This window comes from Malaclemys terrapin, chromosome 23 (assembly GCF_027887155.1).
Source record: "Malaclemys terrapin pileata isolate rMalTer1 chromosome 23, rMalTer1.hap1, whole genome shotgun sequence".
NCBI classification, from domain to species: Eukaryota; Metazoa; Chordata; order Testudines; family Emydidae; genus Malaclemys; species Malaclemys terrapin.
Genome location: NC_071527.1, coordinates 17,159,858 through 17,178,227, shown reverse-complemented (window position 1 = coordinate 17,178,227; position 18,370 = coordinate 17,159,858). Strand labels below are relative to the sequence as shown.

Sequence of the window (18,370 nt, the reverse complement as noted above, 5' to 3'; positions counted from 1 at the left end):
GGCCTAGTCAACACTTGGCCTCTGTACCGTCAACAAGTCAGTTAGTGCCAGTCATGGTGACTTATTTTTATAATGCGGAACCTTGGAAACTGGACTGAGACCCACAAAATATCAGAGATGGTAAGTACTTTCAGCCCCTATGAAACTGGTGACAAAGAGACGAAAGGCACCATTCTACATGCGCACAGATTGTTTTTTTAAACCAAAGCTCCTACAACAACCCATTTAATTTGATAGCCGAGTGTTACACCACGCTGCTTGTACAAACAGATGGTTCTAGTGTGTGAATCCTTCCTCTCCCCCAACAGTGTCTCTCTGGGATTTGCAAGAAGGAGTTGTGCAATGAGCTGTAATCTCTTCACCAAGGCGGGGACATGGGTTGGGGATTCTGTAGATAGGACATCACCACAGCAGAGATAGACAACCTGAATCCAGAGGAAGAAAATCAATCGTTTTAAAAACCAACCAACCATGAGGTTTTTTTATTATTATTTCAATATCCACCGTCATGTCTGGGTCTTGTACAGCACTAGCATGTTGGTGAACAATTCCCAGGGATTCCAAAGTACTTGCTTTCTCAACCAGGCATACAAGGATTGCTCACCCACACAGAGGTGTAGCCACCTCTACAGTGGAAGGCAGCAGCTGCTTAGCATCCAACACTGTACCAGTTTTTGACAGGAGATGAAGAATTTTTCATCCAACTGGAACTGCAGCGTAGGTATTTAAGGAAACAGACTGTAGATTCCAGAGCTGGGAACTGGTCAGGACATGGGTTCACAGCTCAGCTTTTAGGAAAAGATGCCGTGGAATTTAATATCCAAGAACGAGCGAGACCTTGCTTTTACATCTCATTCAAACGATGGCACCGCCAACAGACCAGCCCTCTATCACCAAAGCACCATGCTGGGGCGCTGGTTCATTGCGGACTAGGATGAAGAGCGCTCCGTACTAATCACCAATACCATTTTATCCCCATTTTACAGATGGAGAAACCAAGGCAGCAGGAAAGTGTCAAAGTACAAAATCATGCCGTATTAGTGGCAGAGTTGGGCACAGAACCCAGAAGTTCTGGCTTCTACTCCTCTGCTCTAACCACAACGTGGACAGGTAGGCACATTTGGACGCATGTCTTCGATTCACATGGTCAGTGAATAAGACGGTTAAAGGAAGACAATGACTCACATGAAGCTGCTCATCATCTGTTTGGTGTCCTCTGAGCTTCTGGAGTTGGCAAAGCTAATGAAGGAGCAATAGACAGCAATCCAAGCACACCACTTCAGCTAGAAACACAGAGGAACTAATTTGAGAGCCTCAAAGTGGGCACTTACGGGATCTCTCAGGATCTTCAATAGCTAATAATACTGGGCAAGTCTCAGAGCTCTTTAAAACATTCCTTAAACAAAGATCACAATCCCTGCTCCCTTGTGAAGTTAGTATCAATACCATTTCACCGACTCGCCCAAAGTCACACAGCAAGTCAGTAGCAGAGCTGGGAACAGGACCCTGAAGTCCTGGCTCCCAGTCCCCTGATTTAACCATTAGGACACACTCCCTCCTCCAGCCAGGAAGAGCCCACTAGAGCCTGGACTCCCAGTTCCCTTTTCTACCCACTAAACACTCAGCCAGGAACAGAAGTAATGACGATTCCTCTTCCAATCCTGTTTCAGTGCAATGGCTTAGACCACTCTAGGTCTCCCCCTCTTCCATCCCCCAAATCATTTAACACAGGGAGGCTGTGGAATCCCTGTCACTGGAGGTTTTCAAGCACAGGTTAGACAAACGTTTGTCAGGGATGGACTTGGCATACTTAACCCTGCCTCAGTGGGCGGGGGGGAGATGCACTCTGGGCATGTCTACACTGTAAAGAAAAACCTGTGGCGCTGAGTCTCAGAGCCTGGGGCACTTGACTCAGGCTCACGGGGCTTGAGCTGCAGGGCTAAAAATGGCAGTGTGCACATTCCCGCCTGGGCTGGAGCCCGGGATCTGAAACCTGCCAAAGCAGGAGGGTCTTGGAGCCCAGGCTCCCGCCTGAGTGGGAACATCTACACGGCTATTTTTAGCCCTGCAGCAGAGCCAGTTGCTCTGGCTCTGAGACTCGGCACTGTGGGTTTATCTTTGCAATTCAGATACACACTAGGTCCCTCTTGAGGTCCCTCCTTGCCCAGCAGTTCTAGGATTCTGTGAAAGAGCAGCCAGTTGGTTAAGGGAACAGGCACGGTGAGGCTATGCAGTGCTACAGCGCCCAGCTGCACAGATGTCCTTTATAATAAAGAGCATGCATCTCATGTTTGCTTCGCCCTAGAAGGCATCTTACCTACGCAAGATCTAATGTTCATTCCTTTCCTGCTCACCTTAAGCATTAAGCCACACATGCTGAAAATCATCCCCAACAGGTTCATGTAATCTGGAGTGGGATCTTCCAGCGTGGGGTTGTTCTCTGTAGACGGAGGCTTGTACCTACAAAGCAAGCGTGCAATAGCATGTTACGAGAGAGAGACGGGAGTGTTAACTCACGCTTGGAAACTATTAGCCCTCTTCTCCATAGGTAACATGAAGATAAACAGGGATCTGCGAGGGTGTGGAATGGGATTAGGGGCCTTTCATCTCCAGGTCACTGGTATCAGTCCAGCCCTAGCTCAGGCAGACTGGGTGGCACAGGGTGGGGATGAGGAATCAGACACGGGGGCTTTCTCATCTAGGGCACTGGTTCATATCCATCCCCAGGCCTGAGCAACTTAGCACAATCAGGGAATGAGTTATGGAGCCTTTCACCTCCAATAACCAGGTCTAATGCAGGCAGAGAGGGATCTAATGTCAGTCCTAGCTGAGGTCTGTTCTTGGGGCTGTGGGAAACATGTTGGCAGGTTTCCGGTTGGTTGCCATTGGCAAGAGAGGGGACTAGGGAACAAGAATAACCTGGGGTGGGAAGTGCCAGTATCTCCAGTTCCCTCCTCTCTGCCAAAAGACTGTCACCCATGACCCTCCAACAACTGGCCAGATTCCTACCACCCACCCCTTGGGGATCCCGCTGGGTAACCCCACCAGATACAGACCCCATAGTGATCACTCACCCTTGGGGTCCCGCTGGGTAACCCCACCAGATACAGACCCCATAGCGATCACCCCTTCCTGTTTAACAGGACAATTTGCCCCCACCCTGAGGCTTTGGCTATCAAGGGGCTGCCACATGGAGCTCGCTGTCCAGACATCCCTCGGGGGCACACTTCAGCATTCCCTATGGGGCAGCGCCATGGCCTCACTATGAGAACCCCGAATCATAGAATCTCAGGGTTGGAAGGGACCTCAGGAGGTATCTAGTCCAACCCCCTGCTCAACGCAGGACCAATCCCCAACTAAATCATCCCAGCCAGGGCTTTGTCCTTAAAAACCTCTAAGGAAGGAGATTCCACCACGTCCCTAGGTAATCCATTCCAGTGCTTCACCAGCCTCCTAGTGAAAAAGTTTTTCCTCATATCCAACCTGGGCCTCCCCCACTACAACTTGAGACCATTACTCCTTGTTCTGTCATCTGGTACCACTGAGAACAGCCGAGCTCCATCCTCTTTGGAACCCCCCTTCAGGTAGTTGAAAGCAGCTTTCAAATCCCCCCTCATTCATCTCTTCTGCAGTCTAAACAATCCCAGTTCCCTCCGCCTCTCCTCATAAGTCATGTGCTCCAGACCCCTAATCATTTTTGTTGCCCTCCGCTGGACTTTCCAATTTTTCCACATCCTTCTTGTAGTGTGGGGCCCAAAACTGGACACAGTACTCCAGATGAGGCCTCACCAACGCCAGATAGAGGGGAATGATCACGTCCCTCGATCTGCTGGCAATGCCCCTACTTATACAGCCCAAAATGCCGTTAGCCTTCTTGGCAACAAGAGCACACTGTTGACTCATATCCAGCTTCTCGTCCACTGTGACCCCCACGTCCTTTTCTGCAGAACTGCTACCTAGCCATTCGGTCCCTAGTCTGTAGCAGTGCACGGGATTCTTCCGTCCTAAGTGCAGGACTCTGCACTTGTCCTTGTTGAACCTCATCAGATTTCTTTTGGCCCAATCCTCTAATTTGTCTAGGTCCCTCTGTATCCGATCCCTACCCTCCAGCGTATCTACCTCTCCTCCCAGCTTAGTGTCATCTGCGAACGTGCTGCGGGTTCAGTCCACGCCATCCTCCAGATCACTAATGAAGATACTGACCGAACCCGGCCCCAGGGCGCTGGGACGCTCCGCTTGACACCGGCTGCCAACGAGACATGGAGCCAGTGAACAGAACTCGCCCGCCCGGCCCGGCCCCGCCCGCTCACCTCAGCACCTTGTTGGGCCGCCGGGGGTCCGCCATGCTGTTGCTGGCCATGCTCCCGGGGGGCGCGGATCGCTGTAACACCCCGCGGCCCGGAGCAATGGTTCCGGATGACCCCCTTCCCCCGCGCCTGGCCGGGGCGAGCCGGACCCCACGATGGGGAGGGGGGGCGGGCAGGGGACGAGGCGGGGCCGGCAACGAGCGCTGCCCCCCGCGGTGGGTCCCGGCTCAGAGCAGGCGGGGCCCAGGGGGGGCGGAACCAAGGGAGCCGGAACCTGCGGGGCCGGGGGACGGGAATGGGAGCCGGACACGGAGCGCCCCTCTCCCCAGGTACTGCGTGGGGGAGAGGAAGCGGGAGGGGGCCCAGGCGTGGGGAGTGAGACTGATGGGCTGGGGGGGGCTATAGGGGGCTCGGGAGTATATAGGGGATCAGTGAGCCTGTAATAGACTGGGGGGGGCTATAGGGGGCTCGGGAGCATATAGGGGATCAGTGAGCCTGTAATAGACTGGGGGGGCTATAGGGGTTGGAAGGAGACTGGGAGGAACGGGGGGCTATAGGGGGCTCTATAGGTGCAAGGCTGTGGAGGCCATAGGGGTGGGTTGAAGGACACTGCACACAGCTCTATAGGGGATGGGTCGTGGATGGCTCTAAATGTGTGCAGCTCCCCGGGTCTTAATCGGGTGACCTCTGTGTCCCCGACCCCCCCGGACTGCACATCAAACCCAGCCAAGGCCTAGATCTAGCGGGGGTTGGGTTTTCCTTTTCCCTGCCTCCTGTGGCAGCAACAGCCACCAGATCACTTTCCTGTTGTTTCCTTAGCCAGGACGGCACCAACCGCTTCCCCCAGCGTGTGAGCGAGTGACTCCAGCCCCCAGGGAGACGCCCGTAAAGCCGGAGTCTGGTGAGAGATTTGTAACGCGCCCCAGCGTCACCCCAGCCCCACGCTCACAGAGTCCAGATCTCTCAGATTTAGCCACCGTAGGTACCAGCCACTTGGGTCCCATCATGGCGTTTCCTGAGCCGAAGCCCAAGAAGCCAGAGCTGCCAAAGAAGCTGGTGCAGACTCTGGAGTGCAAACAGGGAGCGGTCAGGGCAGTGAGGTTTAATGGTGAGTGTGTCCTCACGGGCCCCATGAAGGGAGGCAGTGGGGTCTAGTGGGTTGAAATGAGGGGCAGGACTCTTGGATTCTGTTCCCCTCTGGGAGGGGAGTGGGGTCAAGTGGTTAGAGCAATGAAGTCCAAGCTGTGTGGGGCATTTAGAGCCCTGTTGATGCCAGCAGATGTCAAGAGTCTAGACTGTTAGTGTGTTGCTTATTGTTGTGTCCTGGTGGGAATGAGGGGAGGGTGTGTCTTAGTGGAGATCTGCCCTTAGTTTCTTCCATCGGGGGCGGGGGGGTGGCTGGGAGAGCATGCATGGAGGAGTGGGACTAGCCGGGAGCCATGCAGAGTAAGAGGACAGAAGGGAGGAGAGCACAGCTGTGGGGTGGAAATGCTGGATGTGGGGCTGGTGCCTCTGTGGGGCAGGCACAAGCTGTGGGGTTGCTACGCTGTCCCCTTGGATCATTCTCTGTCCTGTCTCCTGCAGTGGATGGAAATTACTGTCTCACCTGCGGAAGCGACAAGTCCCTGAAGCTGTGGAACCCCCACAAGGGGACCCTCCTGAAGACCTACAGTGGCCATGGCTACGAAGTGTTGGACGCGGCTGGGTAAGGGCGGGGAACGGACTCCACTTCTCTCGGAACCCCAGGGGCTTCAGGATCAACGCCACTTTAGAGTGTTTGGCATGCAAGTGGTTAGAGCAGGTGGGGAAGGGTATTGGCGGAGTGAGTACTGCGGGGTTCTGTCCCCAGCTCTGGGAGTGAGTGGTTTCTAGTGGGTTGTGCAGGAGGGACACTGGGAGTCAGGATTCCTGGGTTCTATTATGTCACTGATTTGCTGTGTGGCACGTCTCCCCCTTGTGCCTCAGTTTCTCCCTAGCCGTAAAACGGGGACAGCTAGGCCGACATGCCAAAGGGATGCAAAGCCTCATAGATGCGCATCTGTAACCTCCCCCTGCGTGGTCGTATCTTCACAGTAACGCCTAACCTTGTCTTCCTGCTTCCCCCACAGCTCCTTTGATAACAGCCAGCTCTGCTCCTGTGGGGCCGACAAAACGGTCGTCCTGTGGGACGTAGCCAGTGGGCAGGTGATCCGCAAGTTCAGAGGTCACGCGGGGGTGAGGCCCGTTTGGTTACTGCAGTGCTGCCTAGGTTGGGGGTGCCACAGGCTGATATCAGCCAGCCTGCTACATGTGCGGAATGACTTGGCTGGGTGTGGGGAGGGGCCGGCCCAGCTACTCTCTCCCTGTCCCACTAGGACTTAACACAAGTTGCGGGTGTAGCTGCCTGCCCCATCACTTATTACGTCAGTCCGGGGAGGCTCCCTTGCTCTCAGCCAGTGGGTGTGACCCATGCGGCCTTAACCCTTCCTGCTACCAGGGTGGGGACTGAATCGAGGTAGTGCTGCCTAGAGCGGTGCCCGGACAGGTGCAGCAACTGAGAGTGGGCCCAGGGGAAGGGTTATAGGATGGTGAAGCAGCTCAGGGTTATGTTGAGTTGCTTGTAGGAAGCGTTGGGAGGGGAGATGGGGGGGCTGTTGGGGAAGCTGCAGCCAGGTTGAGGAGGGGGTGAGGGGATCAGGGTGGCTTAGGGGGAGAATGCTCGGGGGATGGCCCAGCGACTGCAGGGAGAGCGCTCAAGGGCCACGCCCCGTGCGCTGGACTTGGCCCCCGCTGTCCTTCCTGACCGGTCTCTCCATCCACAGAAGGTGAACTGCGTGCAGTTCAACGAGGAGGCCACCGTGATCCTGTCGGGTAAGCAAAGCGGCTCCGAAGTCCCAGCTGACTCATTGCGGGTCCTTAAGGAACTCTGTGGTCTGGCCGGGCTAGATCCAGCCCGGGATGTGCCCAGGCTGTTCCCCCGAATCTGCGCTGTGCTCTCTCCTAGGCTCAATCGATTCCAGCGTCCGCTGTTGGGACTGCCGCTCACGCAGACCCGACCCCATCCAGATCCTGGACGAAGCCAAGGACGGGGTGTCCAGCCTGAAAGTGTCGGATTATGAGATCCTCTCTGGGTGAGGGGCACTCCGCTGGGGCAGGACGGGGCTGAGAGGGGGCCGGCCCCTGCAATTCAGCTGTAGACCCACAGCCAGAGCCCCCAGGGCAGACTGAAGAACCTTCATCAGGGTAGGGCGAGGCAGGTAACCTCCCCCACCAGGGCTGTGCAGCCTCACATTTGAGCCTTGTGGGTTGCCATATGCGGGAAAGGAGCTGGTTCAGGGGCTTGACTCCCCCCTCCTCCAGCTGCATTCCCAGGAGCTGCCCTGGGAGCACCCCAGCTGGGCCTGTGGGGGGGGGGGGGTGTTGGGGGCCTGGGCGTCACAGCCTCTGTACTTGCCCTGTAACCCCTCCCGCTGTCCCGTCCCCCCCCCAGCTCTGTGGACGGCCGCGTCCGGCGCTACGACCTGCGCGCAGGGGAGCTGTACTCGGATTACGTTGGAAGTAAGTGAGAGAAAACAGCTCCCGCCGGGAGCCTGCGCCACAGAGCCACAGCCAGAAGGGGGCGTGGAGATCCTCTGGGCTGACTTCCTCCAAGGCCCAGGCCAGAGAACGTCCCTGGGTTCATTCCTGCTTGTGGGAAACATCCCCCGAAAGATCCCCCCACTCCTGCCTGACACCAGTTGCCATGGGGGAGGGGAGGTTGGCTTGGCTGATTAAGGGGTAGGGAATAGCCTCTAGGGGGCGCCAGTTCCAATGCTGCTCCAATATGGGAAACAGGCTGTCAGGGAATGTAACACAGGGCCCTTCCCCTCTAGGGCCACTGGCTCTGATCCGGACCCCGGGCAGGGGACTGGCTGGGTGGGGGAAATGGGGCGCTGGCTCTGATCCGGCCCCAGGGTGGGCCGGCTGGCAGGGCTTTTACCCACACGCCCCCCCGTGCCAACTCCTGGTTTCCGTCACCTCCAGCATCTGCTGCTTCATCCTTGCAGGCCCCGTCACCAGCGTGTGTTTCAGCAAGGACGGGCAGTGCACACTGGCTGCCAGCCTGGACTCCACCCTGCGCCTGCTGGACAAGGACACCGGGGAGCTGCTGGGCGAGTACGTCACCCCCTCTGGCCGGGAGCCCTCGGCTGCACGTGTGGGGGACACTCCCCCCGGGCACAGAGCTGGGGCTCAACACGGGGGCTCAGCCAGTCCCAGGACCCTTGTTGCACAAGAGTCTCTCGCTCTCCCGGGGGCACCCCGCCCCGAGTCTGGGGCCTTAGCCACAGACACTGCCTGCTGGGGGGGGTGAGTGACTGACTCTGAGCTCCCCTCCCCCCTGCTGCAGCCCCCCCAGCGCCTCGGAGGTATTTAGGCACCTGCCCCAATGAAATCCTCACGAAGCTGCTCAGCGCGCTAGGCCCTGCACACAAGGAAAGGCGGTGTCGGGCCAGTCTGGGGCACTGGCTGGTGGGGTAATCCAGGTGGGGTGTAGCATGAGGGGTTCCCCGTTCCCGCCGTGCAGACCCCGTCTGGTCTGTTCCGCTCTAGATACACCGGCCACAAGAACACGGCCTACAAGCTGGACTGCTGCCTGAGCGAGAAGGACACGCACGTGGCCAGCTGCTCGGAGGACGGACAGGTGTATTTCTGGGACCTGGTTGAGGTGAGATGGGGGCAGCGCAGGGCAAGTTTAGCCTGCGGTGGCACCGTCCCCCCAGCCCTGGGGGTCGCTCCCCCCCCGTTCCTAGCCACGCGGGTCAGTCTCACTGGGGGCCTTTCCTCCCTCCACAGGGCTCCCTGACGCTGAGCCTGTCCGTGGGCAGAGGTGTGGTCCAGTCCCTGTCCTTCCACCCCAGCGAGCCCGGCCTGCTCACGGCCACCGAGGGGCGCGTGCAGCTCTGGAGGGAGGAGCCCCACACCGCCGAGGAGCAGCCGCCCGCCTGTTGAATAGGAGCATCAAGCGTCCCTCCGGCCAATCACACACGGACTCAGTCTTGGGGCAGCCGCTTTATTGAGCCCCGTCTCGGAGTGGGGGCGGCCGGGACTCTAGGGGGGGGCAGCAGCAGTGAGCCCCAGAGCATGGCAGGGGGGGGCGACCTCTTGCCCTCCACAGCAGCTCAGAGCCCAGCCATGCAGGAGTCGTGGGCCTGCCCAGCAACCCTCTACCAACCAGTGACCCTACAGCCCCCCACTATCACCCCACCCTCCAGGGGGCATCTGGACACAGCCACAACTGGCTCAGAGGGTCAGGGGTGGGGAGACTTCAGAAGACATTAATAGGGGGACCCCCCAAGGCCTCTAACCGTCACCCATCTGGGGCTTTGGTTTTTTAAAGTCTTCCCCAAAATCTATCCCCCAGTGCCAGGCGTCCATTCCATTGGTCAAGTACGCCACAGTCACCCTCCCCCTGCCCCCGACAGGTCCAGTGAGGGCACAACCAGCACCCCGCGTGGAAACTGACACCTGCGCACCAGCTCCAGCCAGGAGCTAAACTCTCTGTTTTCCCTGCTGCAGAACGGCAGGGGCGGGCGGGCGCCAGAGCTCAGCGCTGCTGGGCGGTTCTCTCCCCCCTGCAAAAGGGGGTGTTCCTAGCACAGGTTACAACGGACACGCCCCGGCTCTCCCTAGGGGGGCACAGCTCCTGTCCCCCAGGCTGCCCTCACAACAGGGCTCCCTTAGCCTGCGCTAGGGGCATTCTCCCCTCGGGGTCACTGGAGAGGGAACACACAGCAGCGAGGGTTTAGTGCCGCTCAGCCACTGACATTAGAGGGAAGCCGCGAAAGCCGGCTGGCTGGCTCTTCGCTGCTGCTAACAGGTGTCCTGAGCGCGTGGGATGGGAGCACAGTTGCTCTTTCCCAAAAGCTGAGTAATAAAATCATGTTTAACATGTGCCGTGCATCCGTGGGACCAGGCCTAGCCATACTGCCCCCAGCCACCCAAAGTGTTCAATCAGGCCCCAGCAGGAGTCCATGGGGCCCAAGGCAGATTGGGGGGCAGGTGGGTGCCAGGCTCTGCCAACACCCTGGGGGGAGCTGGTCACAACCCTGCCCTCACCTAAGGCCTCAATGCACCGAGCATCCCAGCCCCCGAGGGCAGACAAGGCCACCCCCATTCTACAGCGGGGGGGCGGGGGGCATAACCCAACCAGTCAGCGGCAGAGCCAGGACTCGAACCAGGAGTTCTGACGCCCAGGCACGCCCCAGCCTTTGTGAATTTGGAAGCAGGGGGTTATAGAGAGGGAAAGGGATAAAGCCAGACCCTCTCCCACTTCCCTGCGATCCCGGCACAGACACAGGGGCAGAGGCGGGGGGAGAGGGGGGCAGTCTCTGGTGATGGGCAGGGGAGAGAGGAAACTGGGCTTGGGTACGAGCCCATTTGTTCCTGGGGCCTAGGACTCCCCACGCTGCGCCCCAGTCCAGGGCCCTGCTGGGCTGGGGGGTCTCAGTCGTGCTGCTTCTCGGAGGCAAAGGCGCTGGCTTTCTGGGCGAAGGTCTCAGCCACCAGCAGCGGGAAAACCAGGGAGGCGTCGGCGTAAACCTGCCACCAGGAGAGCGACCAGGGACATGAGTGCAGTCACCCAGATCTCCACCCCCGCGTCCCCCAATCCCTCCAGCTCCCCAACCCCCAAACACAGCCACCCTCCAGATCTCCATGCCCACCTTCACGGGCTTGGCGTCCATGCGGATCTTCCCCCAGGACACCGCCTCGTCTGGCCGGGCCCCCGAGTCGGAGCCGTCGAACTCCTGTGCCGTGTTAACATAGACGGCGTAGTCGGCCCCGTTTCTCTGCAAGGCGGAGAGGGAGCGTGAGCCCAGGGTGGGTTTCTCCCAGCCCCCTCCCCAAGCAGGACAGGGGGAGGGAATGTGCAGTTTGAGGTGATCAATTTAATCCCCCAAATGAATGTTGGACCTAAAGCTATCGCAGGGCTCTTAGATACACCTGGGTTAACACACACGAGCCCAGCCAGTGGGGGGCAGCGGCCAGGCAGGCAGGCCCCCACCAGCCCAGCCAGCAGGGACACACCCACCATCCCAGCCCGAGCCCTCCCTCACCATCAGGTTGGCGTTGGCGATGTGGTGTTTGACCAGGCCCCCTCCCAAGATGATCATGCCAGTCTTCTTGGCGAAGATGGCCTGGGTGTTGATCAGCCGGAGATCTGCCGAGAGAAAGAGACCACAGTGACCCCCTTCTTCCTGCTGCCTGCTCCCACCCAGGAAGAGGACCCAGGAGTCCTGCCCTGCCCTGCCCCCTCCCCTGCCTTAAACCATTAAATCCCACTGCCCTCCCCGAGCTGGGCTAGAACCCAGGAGCCCCTCTGCACCTTGTCTGGGGTGGGGAGCCTCAGCAGGGGGACAATCTGTACGCTCTGCGGTAATTCAGGGAGGGTTCCCTAGAGCTCGATTTGAAGGGGGTCCCCCACACACACTAGGAATCCCCCCAGCACTGCAGGCATTGGGCCTGCGATTCCTGCCCAGTCTAAGCCAGGGGGCTGAGAAATCAGGATGCTGCAGAGAAAGGCCCATGCCTGGGGGGAAGGAGACAATCACCTTCCACAATGTCCAGCACCAAACCGGGGTTCTTGTAGGAGTGGAAGAAGATCATGTCCCCCAGGGATCCGTCCGTCAGGGCCGGGCTCAGCACCGGGATGTTGTTCTGCAAAGGGGCACATGAGTGGGGCAGGGAGCGTGGGGCAGGGCAGAGGAGACGGGAGGGGGAGTTTGGGTTAGTTCCCCCTGTGGCAATTGATTGGGTGGGCTGAGGGTAGAACAACACCCTTTTGGGGGGGAGGGGGGGGAAGAGTCTCCCTAAAAGTAGTATTTGTGGAGGAGCAGGGCCACTATATTATGGTAGAGCCTAGAACCCCCCTCCTCCCCCGACTGAGATCAGGGCCCCTGTTGTGTCAGGTGCTGCATGGACATATAGCAAGAGATGGGAGAGATTTGTTCCCCCCGTGATGGGGGGGGGTGCTATGGATTGGCCCCCCCATGCGGAAGGGCTGAAGACCCAGGGAACAAGCTGCTGATCCCCCCCGCCAGACCGGGTGGAACCCAGGGGGATGTGGCCGAATTCTGAGTTATCTAGCCTGCTTTTAAAGGGGCAGCACTCCAACCAGCCGGTCACCCAGGCTCTCCCAGAGAGGGAGGGGCGGGGGGGGGGGGGGTAGATGGCGGTATGGTTCAGCTAACAGTCAAATCCTAGCCTGGAAAAGGTTAGCCTGAACCCCAGTGGGGAAATGAACAGGATCCCCCCCAAAAAAACTGACCTTCTGTGCCCAGTAATAGACCGATTCAGGGTTGTTTATTTCCTTGCCCAGCCGTGCGATCATCTTGGATGGGGTCCATTTCACACCCTGTAGGACCCAAGGGCCAAAGCTGTGGTGAAACCACCCCCCTCCTGGCTGGGTGACCCGACCCAACCCCTGCCCTGTCCCCCCCCAGCTAAGAGGGAGTTATCGACGTTCACCTGCTCTCCCCATTACGGTACAGATAGGGAAACTGAGGCATGGAGGGACGTGACTCTCCCAAGAGATCGAACCCAAGAGTCTTGACTCCCAGTGCCCCACCCACCCTCTGCTCAACCCACTAGACCCCCCACTCCATTCCCAGAGCCAGGGATAGAACCCAAGCGTCCTAACTCCCAGCCCCCCTTTCTCTAACCACTCCCCTCCCATCTACACATGCCAAGTATTTTGGCAGGGAGAGTGGGGGGGTTGAGTAGGGATCAGGTCAGAGGCTTTCCCAGTGTCCTAGAGGCCCAGCACCATCCCCTCCCCTGGGACACGGCCTCCCCTGAAGCTTCCCCCACCCCCTGGCTCTCACCTCCACATTCTGCTCAGCGACCATCTGGTCCAGGATGGGCATGAGCCAGTCTTCGAACTTGCAGTAGTTGTCGTTGGGCACCAGCAGGTTCCCGATCCTGGAGAGAAACAAGCAGGTTCAGCCCCCGCCCCCCCAAAAAAACAGCTGGACTCAGCCTCTCCACAAGCCCCACTCTGCCCCAAGGAACAGGGACACAGCTGGCATGTCCTGATCCCCACAGATCGGGAGGAGCAGAGAGGATTCTGGCGGAGTGGCTAGGAACAGGAGATGGAGCCTTTTACCTTTAGAGCATCAGTTCCTGACTCGCAGCCTCCCCACTCTAACCCCTAGACCCCACTCTCCTCCCAAACCAGGGACAGAACCCAGGAGTCCTGGCTCCCAGCCCCGCCCCCCTCTAACCACTAAATCCCAATCCCCTCCCAGAGAACCCAGGAGTCCTGCTTCCCAGCCATGCGCGCGCCAGGCTAGACCAGAGCAGCCCCCCGGCCCCCAGTACCTGTTGATCCCGCTCTGCCGAAGCTCCTTCCCCCGCAGGCTGAATTCCCCCACGTAGGTAGGTGCCAGGCATTTGATGAGATCCTCTTCCACGCCGCCTGCTGTGGTGACCAGCACGTCCACCTGCGCGGCACAGGGACCCCTGCCTGTCAGACCCCTCCACCCTGGGACTCCAGTGCTGGGAGCCCCCAGCTGAAGGGTCGGCGGGGTGGCTGCTGTTCGGGTGTCAGAGCCCAGCACTGGGGTTGAAGGGAATGGGGGATATGGCAGCTGCCTGGGTGTCAGAGCCGAGCTCTGGGAGGGGTCCTCGGGGACACAGGTGCTCAGTGCCAAGGGACACGGGGGGTGGGGGGGCGCAGTGCTCAGTGACCGGGGGCGTGGGGGGGAGGGGCGTGGGCCATACCATGTTGTGCTGCACCAGGTAGCGGATGGTCTCGCGGATGCCCGAGCTGATGAGGTTGGAGGTGAAGCCCAGGAAGATGGTGCAGCCCGAAGGCTGCCGGCGGCAGGGGTTCAGGTCGGCGCGGGTCTCCTCCTCCTCCTCGCCCAGCGGCTCCAGCTTCGCTGCGATCTGGGAACCGGAGCAGCCACATGTCAGGGGCACCCAGGCTGGCGGGTCGAGGCACTCACCCCCTCTGCACAGGCGCCCAAGCTACCGGCCCCCTCCCCCCTGGCTCTCATTGGCAGCCTCAAGGAGCGAATGGGACATGGAGAAACTGAGGCACAGAGCGGGGCAGTGGCTTCCCCACAGCCAGCAGACGTACAGAACCCAGGAGTCCTGACTCCCAGCCCCCCCTCATCCTGCTCTAACCACTCAACCCCACTCCCCTCCCAGAGCCAGGACAGAACCCAGGCGTCCTGGCTCCAGCCTCCCCTCCCCCGTTCTCACCATCCTGTTGATCTCCTGCACGGCCTGCCCGAAGCTGGTGGCCTGGAAGCCGGTGGTGAGGTAGGACTGGAGCAGGGCGCGGTGATCCAGCCCGCGGTCGAAGTCGTAGCCCCGCACCTGCAGGCTCGCCTCGGGCAGGCCGGCGCTGGGCTTCAGCACGGCCGCCACGGCCGCGGCCGGGAACCCCTCCCCGGCGCGCTCCATGGGGCCGGGGCCTGCGCGGCTCTGGGGTGATGGGAAGGGGGGGGGGGTCATGGACGGGGTAGGGGCAGCCCCTCGCCAGGATCCTGAGTGAGTCCCAGTGTGAACCCCCGCTCCGAGCCCCGCGAACCCCCCTCCCCGCTCCGAGCGAGCTCCAGCCCCCCCCGCTCCGAGCCCCCAGGGACCCCCCCCCCGCTCCGAGCGAGCTCCAGCCCCCCCGCTCCGAGCCCCCAGGGATCCCCCCCGCTCCGAGCGAGCTCCAGCCCCCCCCGCTCCGAGCCCCCAGGGACCCTCCCGCTCCAAGCCCCCAGGGACCCCCCCCGCTCCGAGCGAGCTCCAGCCCCCCCCCCGCTCCGAGCCCCCAGGGACCCCCCCGCTCCGAGCCAGCTCCAGCCCCCCCCCCGCTCCGAGCCCCCGCTCCGAGCCCCCGGGGAGCCCCGCCCCCGTGCGAGCCCCCCCACACACTCCAGCCCCGCCCCCGTGCGAGCCCCCCCCAGGCTCCCGGCTCTGCCGCAGCCCCCGGCCCGCGTGGCTCGTACCGGCGCCTCAGGCCCCCGCTAGCCCCGATGCCGCATTCCTGGTCCTGGCCGCCGCCATGTTGACTCCGGCCGCCTACGGCAGCCCCGCTGGGTCACGCGCGCGCCCCGTGTCCGTACTGCTGGACGCTGCCATCTTGCCCCTCCCCTACCGCAGCGCTGGATCCGTACGCCTGGGAGCCGCCATCTTGAACAGAAGCCGGGTACGGTGGCCTTCAAGGGTCAAGGATTGCTCCCCGGCAAGGGGTTTAGCGCTCCAATCGACCTCGCTGGGTCGAATGTGGGGTGGGATGGTGTGGACGCAATTCGACCGTGTTGGCCTCCGGGAGCTATCCCAGAGTGCTCCACTGGGACCGCTCTGGACAGCGCGCTCAACTCAGATGCACTGGCCAGGTAGCTAGGAAAAGCCCCGGGAAGGTTTGAATTTCATTTCCCGCTTGGCCAGCGTGGGGAGTCCATCAGCCCCGGGACCATGCAGGCCCAGAAGCGCAGGCGAGAGGCGCTGGATCTGATCGCTCTGTGGGGAGACGCCGCCGGGCAGGCAGAGCTCGGGGACCCCGGAGCCGGGGAAGGCACCTCTGGTGAGCACCTTTGTAACTAGAATACAGGGTTTAAAAGCAAGTGTGTTTAATGGCTGATCTCCCACGGGGCCGGATTTTCCCGGACACGTCTGGCTTTTTAGTTCTTAGATCCCGCCCGGGAGGAACTGGTAAAGATCTAAAAACGTCCGGGAAAATACGGCCCTGTGGTCACCCTAGATGATAATCAGTTGTGGTAGCTGCAAATCCGCCCTGGGGCATGCGGAGCCCCCCGAAGAAATTGATGCGTCTGTCCCGGAGGAGCAGGAGCAGCAGTTCCTCCCCCTCCCCGGCTCTGGGAAATGGCAATTCCCCATTGTGTGGGCTGCTGCTGGGAGCAGGAGAGCTGTCTGCATTGCTCTGTCCGCCCCACCCCTTCGCACACACAGGGAGTTTTGAGTGAGTTTCTCAAATGCCCCCTCAGGCTGAGCGGCTGAGAGCCTGGGTGAGTTAGAAAGCCCGAGACACACACACACACACACACTCCCTGCAGCCAGCAGCCCCTGGGCCAGAGGTGGGGGGTGAAGCGTTCCCACCCAGCTGCTAGGCTGGGACCCAGGAGAGCAGTTTCTGCCTAGCTGAGCTGTTCGGGTTTGGCTGACAGGGATCTTTCCTGATACTAGCCACGGGGTGGGGGGGTGAGGTTGAAGCAGGGCCGGCTCTGGCTTTTTTGCCACCCCAGGCAAAAAAGCCGCTGGCTCCCCCCCCCCTCCCGCGGGGTGGGGGGGAGGGCGGCCGGAGCCCTGGGGGGAGGGCGGTGAGCCCCGGCGGGGGCTCCGCTCTCGCCCCGGCGGCTGGGGGGAGGGGGACCGGAGCCCTGGGAGGAGGGTGGTGAGCCCCGGCGGGGGCTCCGCTCTCCCCCCGGCAGCCGGGAGGAGGGCACCGGGGGGGAAGGCGGCCAGAGCGCCGGGGGGAGGGCGGCGAGCCCGGCCGTGGCCCCGCTCTCCCCGGGGGCCGGAGCGCCGCGCCACCCCCCTCCAGGTGCCGCCCCAAGCACAAGCTTGGTGGGCTGGTGCCTGGAGCCGGGCCTGGGTTGAAGCAATCATCCCAGAGAATTGGGAGCGGGGCGGGGGGTTGGATTGTGCTGCACATTCACCCTAAAACCTCAGCCCCACCTTTTAAATGGCCAACCCAACGGGCTTTGCTGGGTATGAGAAAGGAGGGCGCTGCTGTTTGAAACCGTTCCCACATGTTATGAAGGCTGAAGAAGCCGAAACCCTTTGCCTTACCCTGGCTGCCTGCAAGCCGAATTCGGTTGCCCAGCTAAGCGTGTGTGATCTCTCACGCCAAACCGGCAGGCACTCAATATAAGGCAAAATGTGACCTTGTACCCAAAGCACATGTGCTATGTAATGTGAACCACTTGATTCAGTGTGAAATAGTCTTCCGTTTGTTCTCTAAAAGGTGTCTTTTTTAAATACTACTCTCCCTTTTTTTTCCCTCCCACAGCTGCAAATGTTTCTATGCTCCCCCTATCATCTCCATCCCAGAGGCTAGTGCAGATTAGAAGGCCAAAAAAATGCACTTGCGACGAGATGTTCTCAGAGCTCATGCAGTCCTTCCGCACTGAAAGAGCTCAGCAGAATGCATGGAGGCAAAAAATGGCAGAGTTCAGGAAAGCAGAAAATGAACGTGAGGAGAGGAGGTGGGAGCAAGAGCAGAGGAGATGGGAGCAAGAGGAGAGGTGGCAGCAGCGCGTTGGGAGGAGACAGGATGAAATGCTGAGGCTAATGCAGGAGCAAACTGACCTGCTCAGGCGTCTGGTGGAGCTGCAGGAAAGGCAGCAGGAGCAGTCCCTGTATAACCACCCGCCCTCCTCCCCAAGTTCCATATCCTCCTCACCCTGACGCCCAAGAACGCGGGCAGGGGAGGCTACGGGCACGCAGCCACTCACCCCAGAGGATTGCCCAAGCAACGGAAGGCTGGCATTCAATAAGTTTTGAACTGTAGTGTGGCCTTGTCCTCCCCTCATCCACCACCCCACCAGGTGCTTCCCTCCTCACCCACCCCTCCTGAGCTACCTTGCAAGTTTTCCCCATATTTGTGTGATGAATTAATAAAGACTGCATGATTTGGAAACAATAATGAATTTATTGCCTCTGAAACCGGTGAGCGAAGGTGGGAGGTCGGTTGGTTTACAGGGAAGTAGAGTCAACCAAGGGGGCAGGTTTTCATCAAGGAGAAACAAACAGAACTGTCACACCGTAGCCTGGCCAGTCATGAAACTGGTTTTAAAAGCTTCTCTGATGCACAGGGCGCCCTGCTGTGCTCTTCTAATCGCCCTGGTGTCTGGCTGCATGTAATTGGCTGCCAGGCGATTTGCCTCGGCCTCCCACCCCGCCATAAACCTCTCTCCCCTACTCTCACAGATATTGTGGAACACACAGCAAGCAGCAATAACAATGGGAATATTGGTTTTGCTGAGGTCTAACCTAGTCAGTAAACTACACCAGCGAGCTTTTCAACGTCCAAATGCACATTCCACCACCATTCTGCACTTGCTCAGCCTATAGTTGAACAGCTC

The 18,370-nt window shown here is 59.9% G+C and overlaps 4 protein-coding genes across 4 annotated transcripts; 2 read left to right on the top strand and 2 right to left on the bottom strand.

The window, feature by feature from the left end:
- Positions 1 to 208: 208 nt before the first annotated feature.
- WDR83OS (WD repeat domain 83 opposite strand) lies at positions 209 to 4,442 on the bottom strand. Its single transcript, XM_054012340.1, has 4 exons — positions 4,311 to 4,442; positions 2,355 to 2,460; positions 1,186 to 1,283; positions 209 to 425 (listed from the first exon to the last, which is right to left on the bottom strand). The coding sequence occupies exons 1-4, from the start codon at positions 4,358 to 4,360 to the stop codon at positions 359 to 361; spliced, it is 321 nt and encodes a 106-aa protein (XP_053868315.1). The 5' UTR covers positions 4,361 to 4,442; the 3' UTR covers positions 209 to 358.
- A 97-nt stretch (positions 4,443 to 4,539) lies between these two features.
- Positions 4,540 to 10,218, top strand: WDR83 (WD repeat domain 83). Its single transcript, XM_054012337.1, has 10 exons — positions 4,540 to 4,636; positions 5,127 to 5,415; positions 5,892 to 6,012; positions 6,416 to 6,521; positions 7,109 to 7,157; positions 7,291 to 7,417; positions 7,777 to 7,844; positions 8,333 to 8,441; positions 8,877 to 8,991; positions 9,120 to 10,218. Exons 2-10 carry the CDS (start codon positions 5,313 to 5,315, stop codon positions 9,273 to 9,275), a joined length of 954 nt encoding a protein of 317 aa, XP_053868312.1. The 5' UTR covers positions 4,540 to 4,636; positions 5,127 to 5,312; the 3' UTR covers positions 9,276 to 10,218.
- DHPS (deoxyhypusine synthase) lies at positions 9,323 to 15,370 on the bottom strand. Its single transcript, XM_054012338.1, has 10 exons — positions 15,272 to 15,370; positions 14,532 to 14,756; positions 14,046 to 14,213; positions 13,644 to 13,765; positions 13,148 to 13,244; positions 12,592 to 12,678; positions 11,876 to 11,981; positions 11,381 to 11,484; positions 10,988 to 11,113; positions 9,323 to 10,865 (listed from the first exon to the last, which is right to left on the bottom strand). Exons 2-10 carry the CDS (start codon positions 14,733 to 14,735, stop codon positions 10,770 to 10,772), a joined length of 1,110 nt encoding a protein of 369 aa, XP_053868313.1. The 5' UTR covers positions 14,736 to 14,756; positions 15,272 to 15,370; the 3' UTR covers positions 9,323 to 10,769.
- A 127-nt stretch (positions 15,371 to 15,497) lies between these two features.
- Positions 15,498 to 17,895, top strand: LOC128828038 (trichohyalin-like). Its single transcript, XM_054012339.1, has 2 exons — positions 15,498 to 15,849; positions 17,296 to 17,895. Exons 1-2 carry the CDS (start codon positions 15,741 to 15,743, stop codon positions 17,691 to 17,693), a joined length of 507 nt encoding a protein of 168 aa, XP_053868314.1. The 5' UTR covers positions 15,498 to 15,740; the 3' UTR covers positions 17,694 to 17,895.
- Positions 17,896 to 18,370: the final 475 nt, after the last annotated feature.

Coding starts and splice junctions, on each gene's coding strand:
- WDR83OS (XM_054012340.1), bottom strand. CDS start 4,360: ATGGCCAGCAACAGCATGGCGGACCCCCGGCGGCCCAACAAGGTGCTG. Junction 1,284..2,354: donor TGTGTGGCTTAATGCTTAAG/GTGAGCAGGAAA, acceptor CTGTGTTTCTAG/CTGAAGTGGTGTGCTTGGAT. Junction 426..1,185: donor CAGATGATGAGCAGCTTCAT/GTGAGTCATTGT, acceptor CTCTGGATTCAG/GTTGTCTATCTCTGCTGTGG.
- WDR83 (XM_054012337.1), top strand. CDS start 5,313: ATGGCGTTTCCTGAGCCGAAGCCCAAGAAGCCAGAGCTGCCAAAGAAG. Junction 6,522..7,108: donor AGTTCAGAGGTCACGCGGGG/GTGAGGCCCGTT, acceptor CTCCATCCACAG/AAGGTGAACTGCGTGCAGTT. Junction 8,442..8,876: donor ACCGGGGAGCTGCTGGGCGA/GTACGTCACCCC, acceptor GTTCCGCTCTAG/ATACACCGGCCACAAGAACA.
- DHPS (XM_054012338.1), bottom strand. CDS start 14,735: ATGGAGCGCGCCGGGGAGGGGTTCCCGGCCGCGGCCGTGGCGGCCGTG. Junction 11,114..11,380: donor TCGCCAACGCCAACCTGATG/GTGAGGGAGGGC, acceptor TCCGCCTTGCAG/AGAAACGGGGCCGACTACGC. Junction 10,866..10,987: donor TGGACGCCAAGCCCGTGAAG/GTGGGCATGGAG, acceptor TCCTGGTGGCAG/GTTTACGCCGACGCCTCCCT.
- LOC128828038 (XM_054012339.1), top strand. CDS start 15,741: ATGCAGGCCCAGAAGCGCAGGCGAGAGGCGCTGGATCTGATCGCTCTG. Junction 15,850..17,295: donor AGCCGGGGAAGGCACCTCTG/GTGAGCACCTTT, acceptor TCCCTCCCACAG/CTGCAAATGTTTCTATGCTC.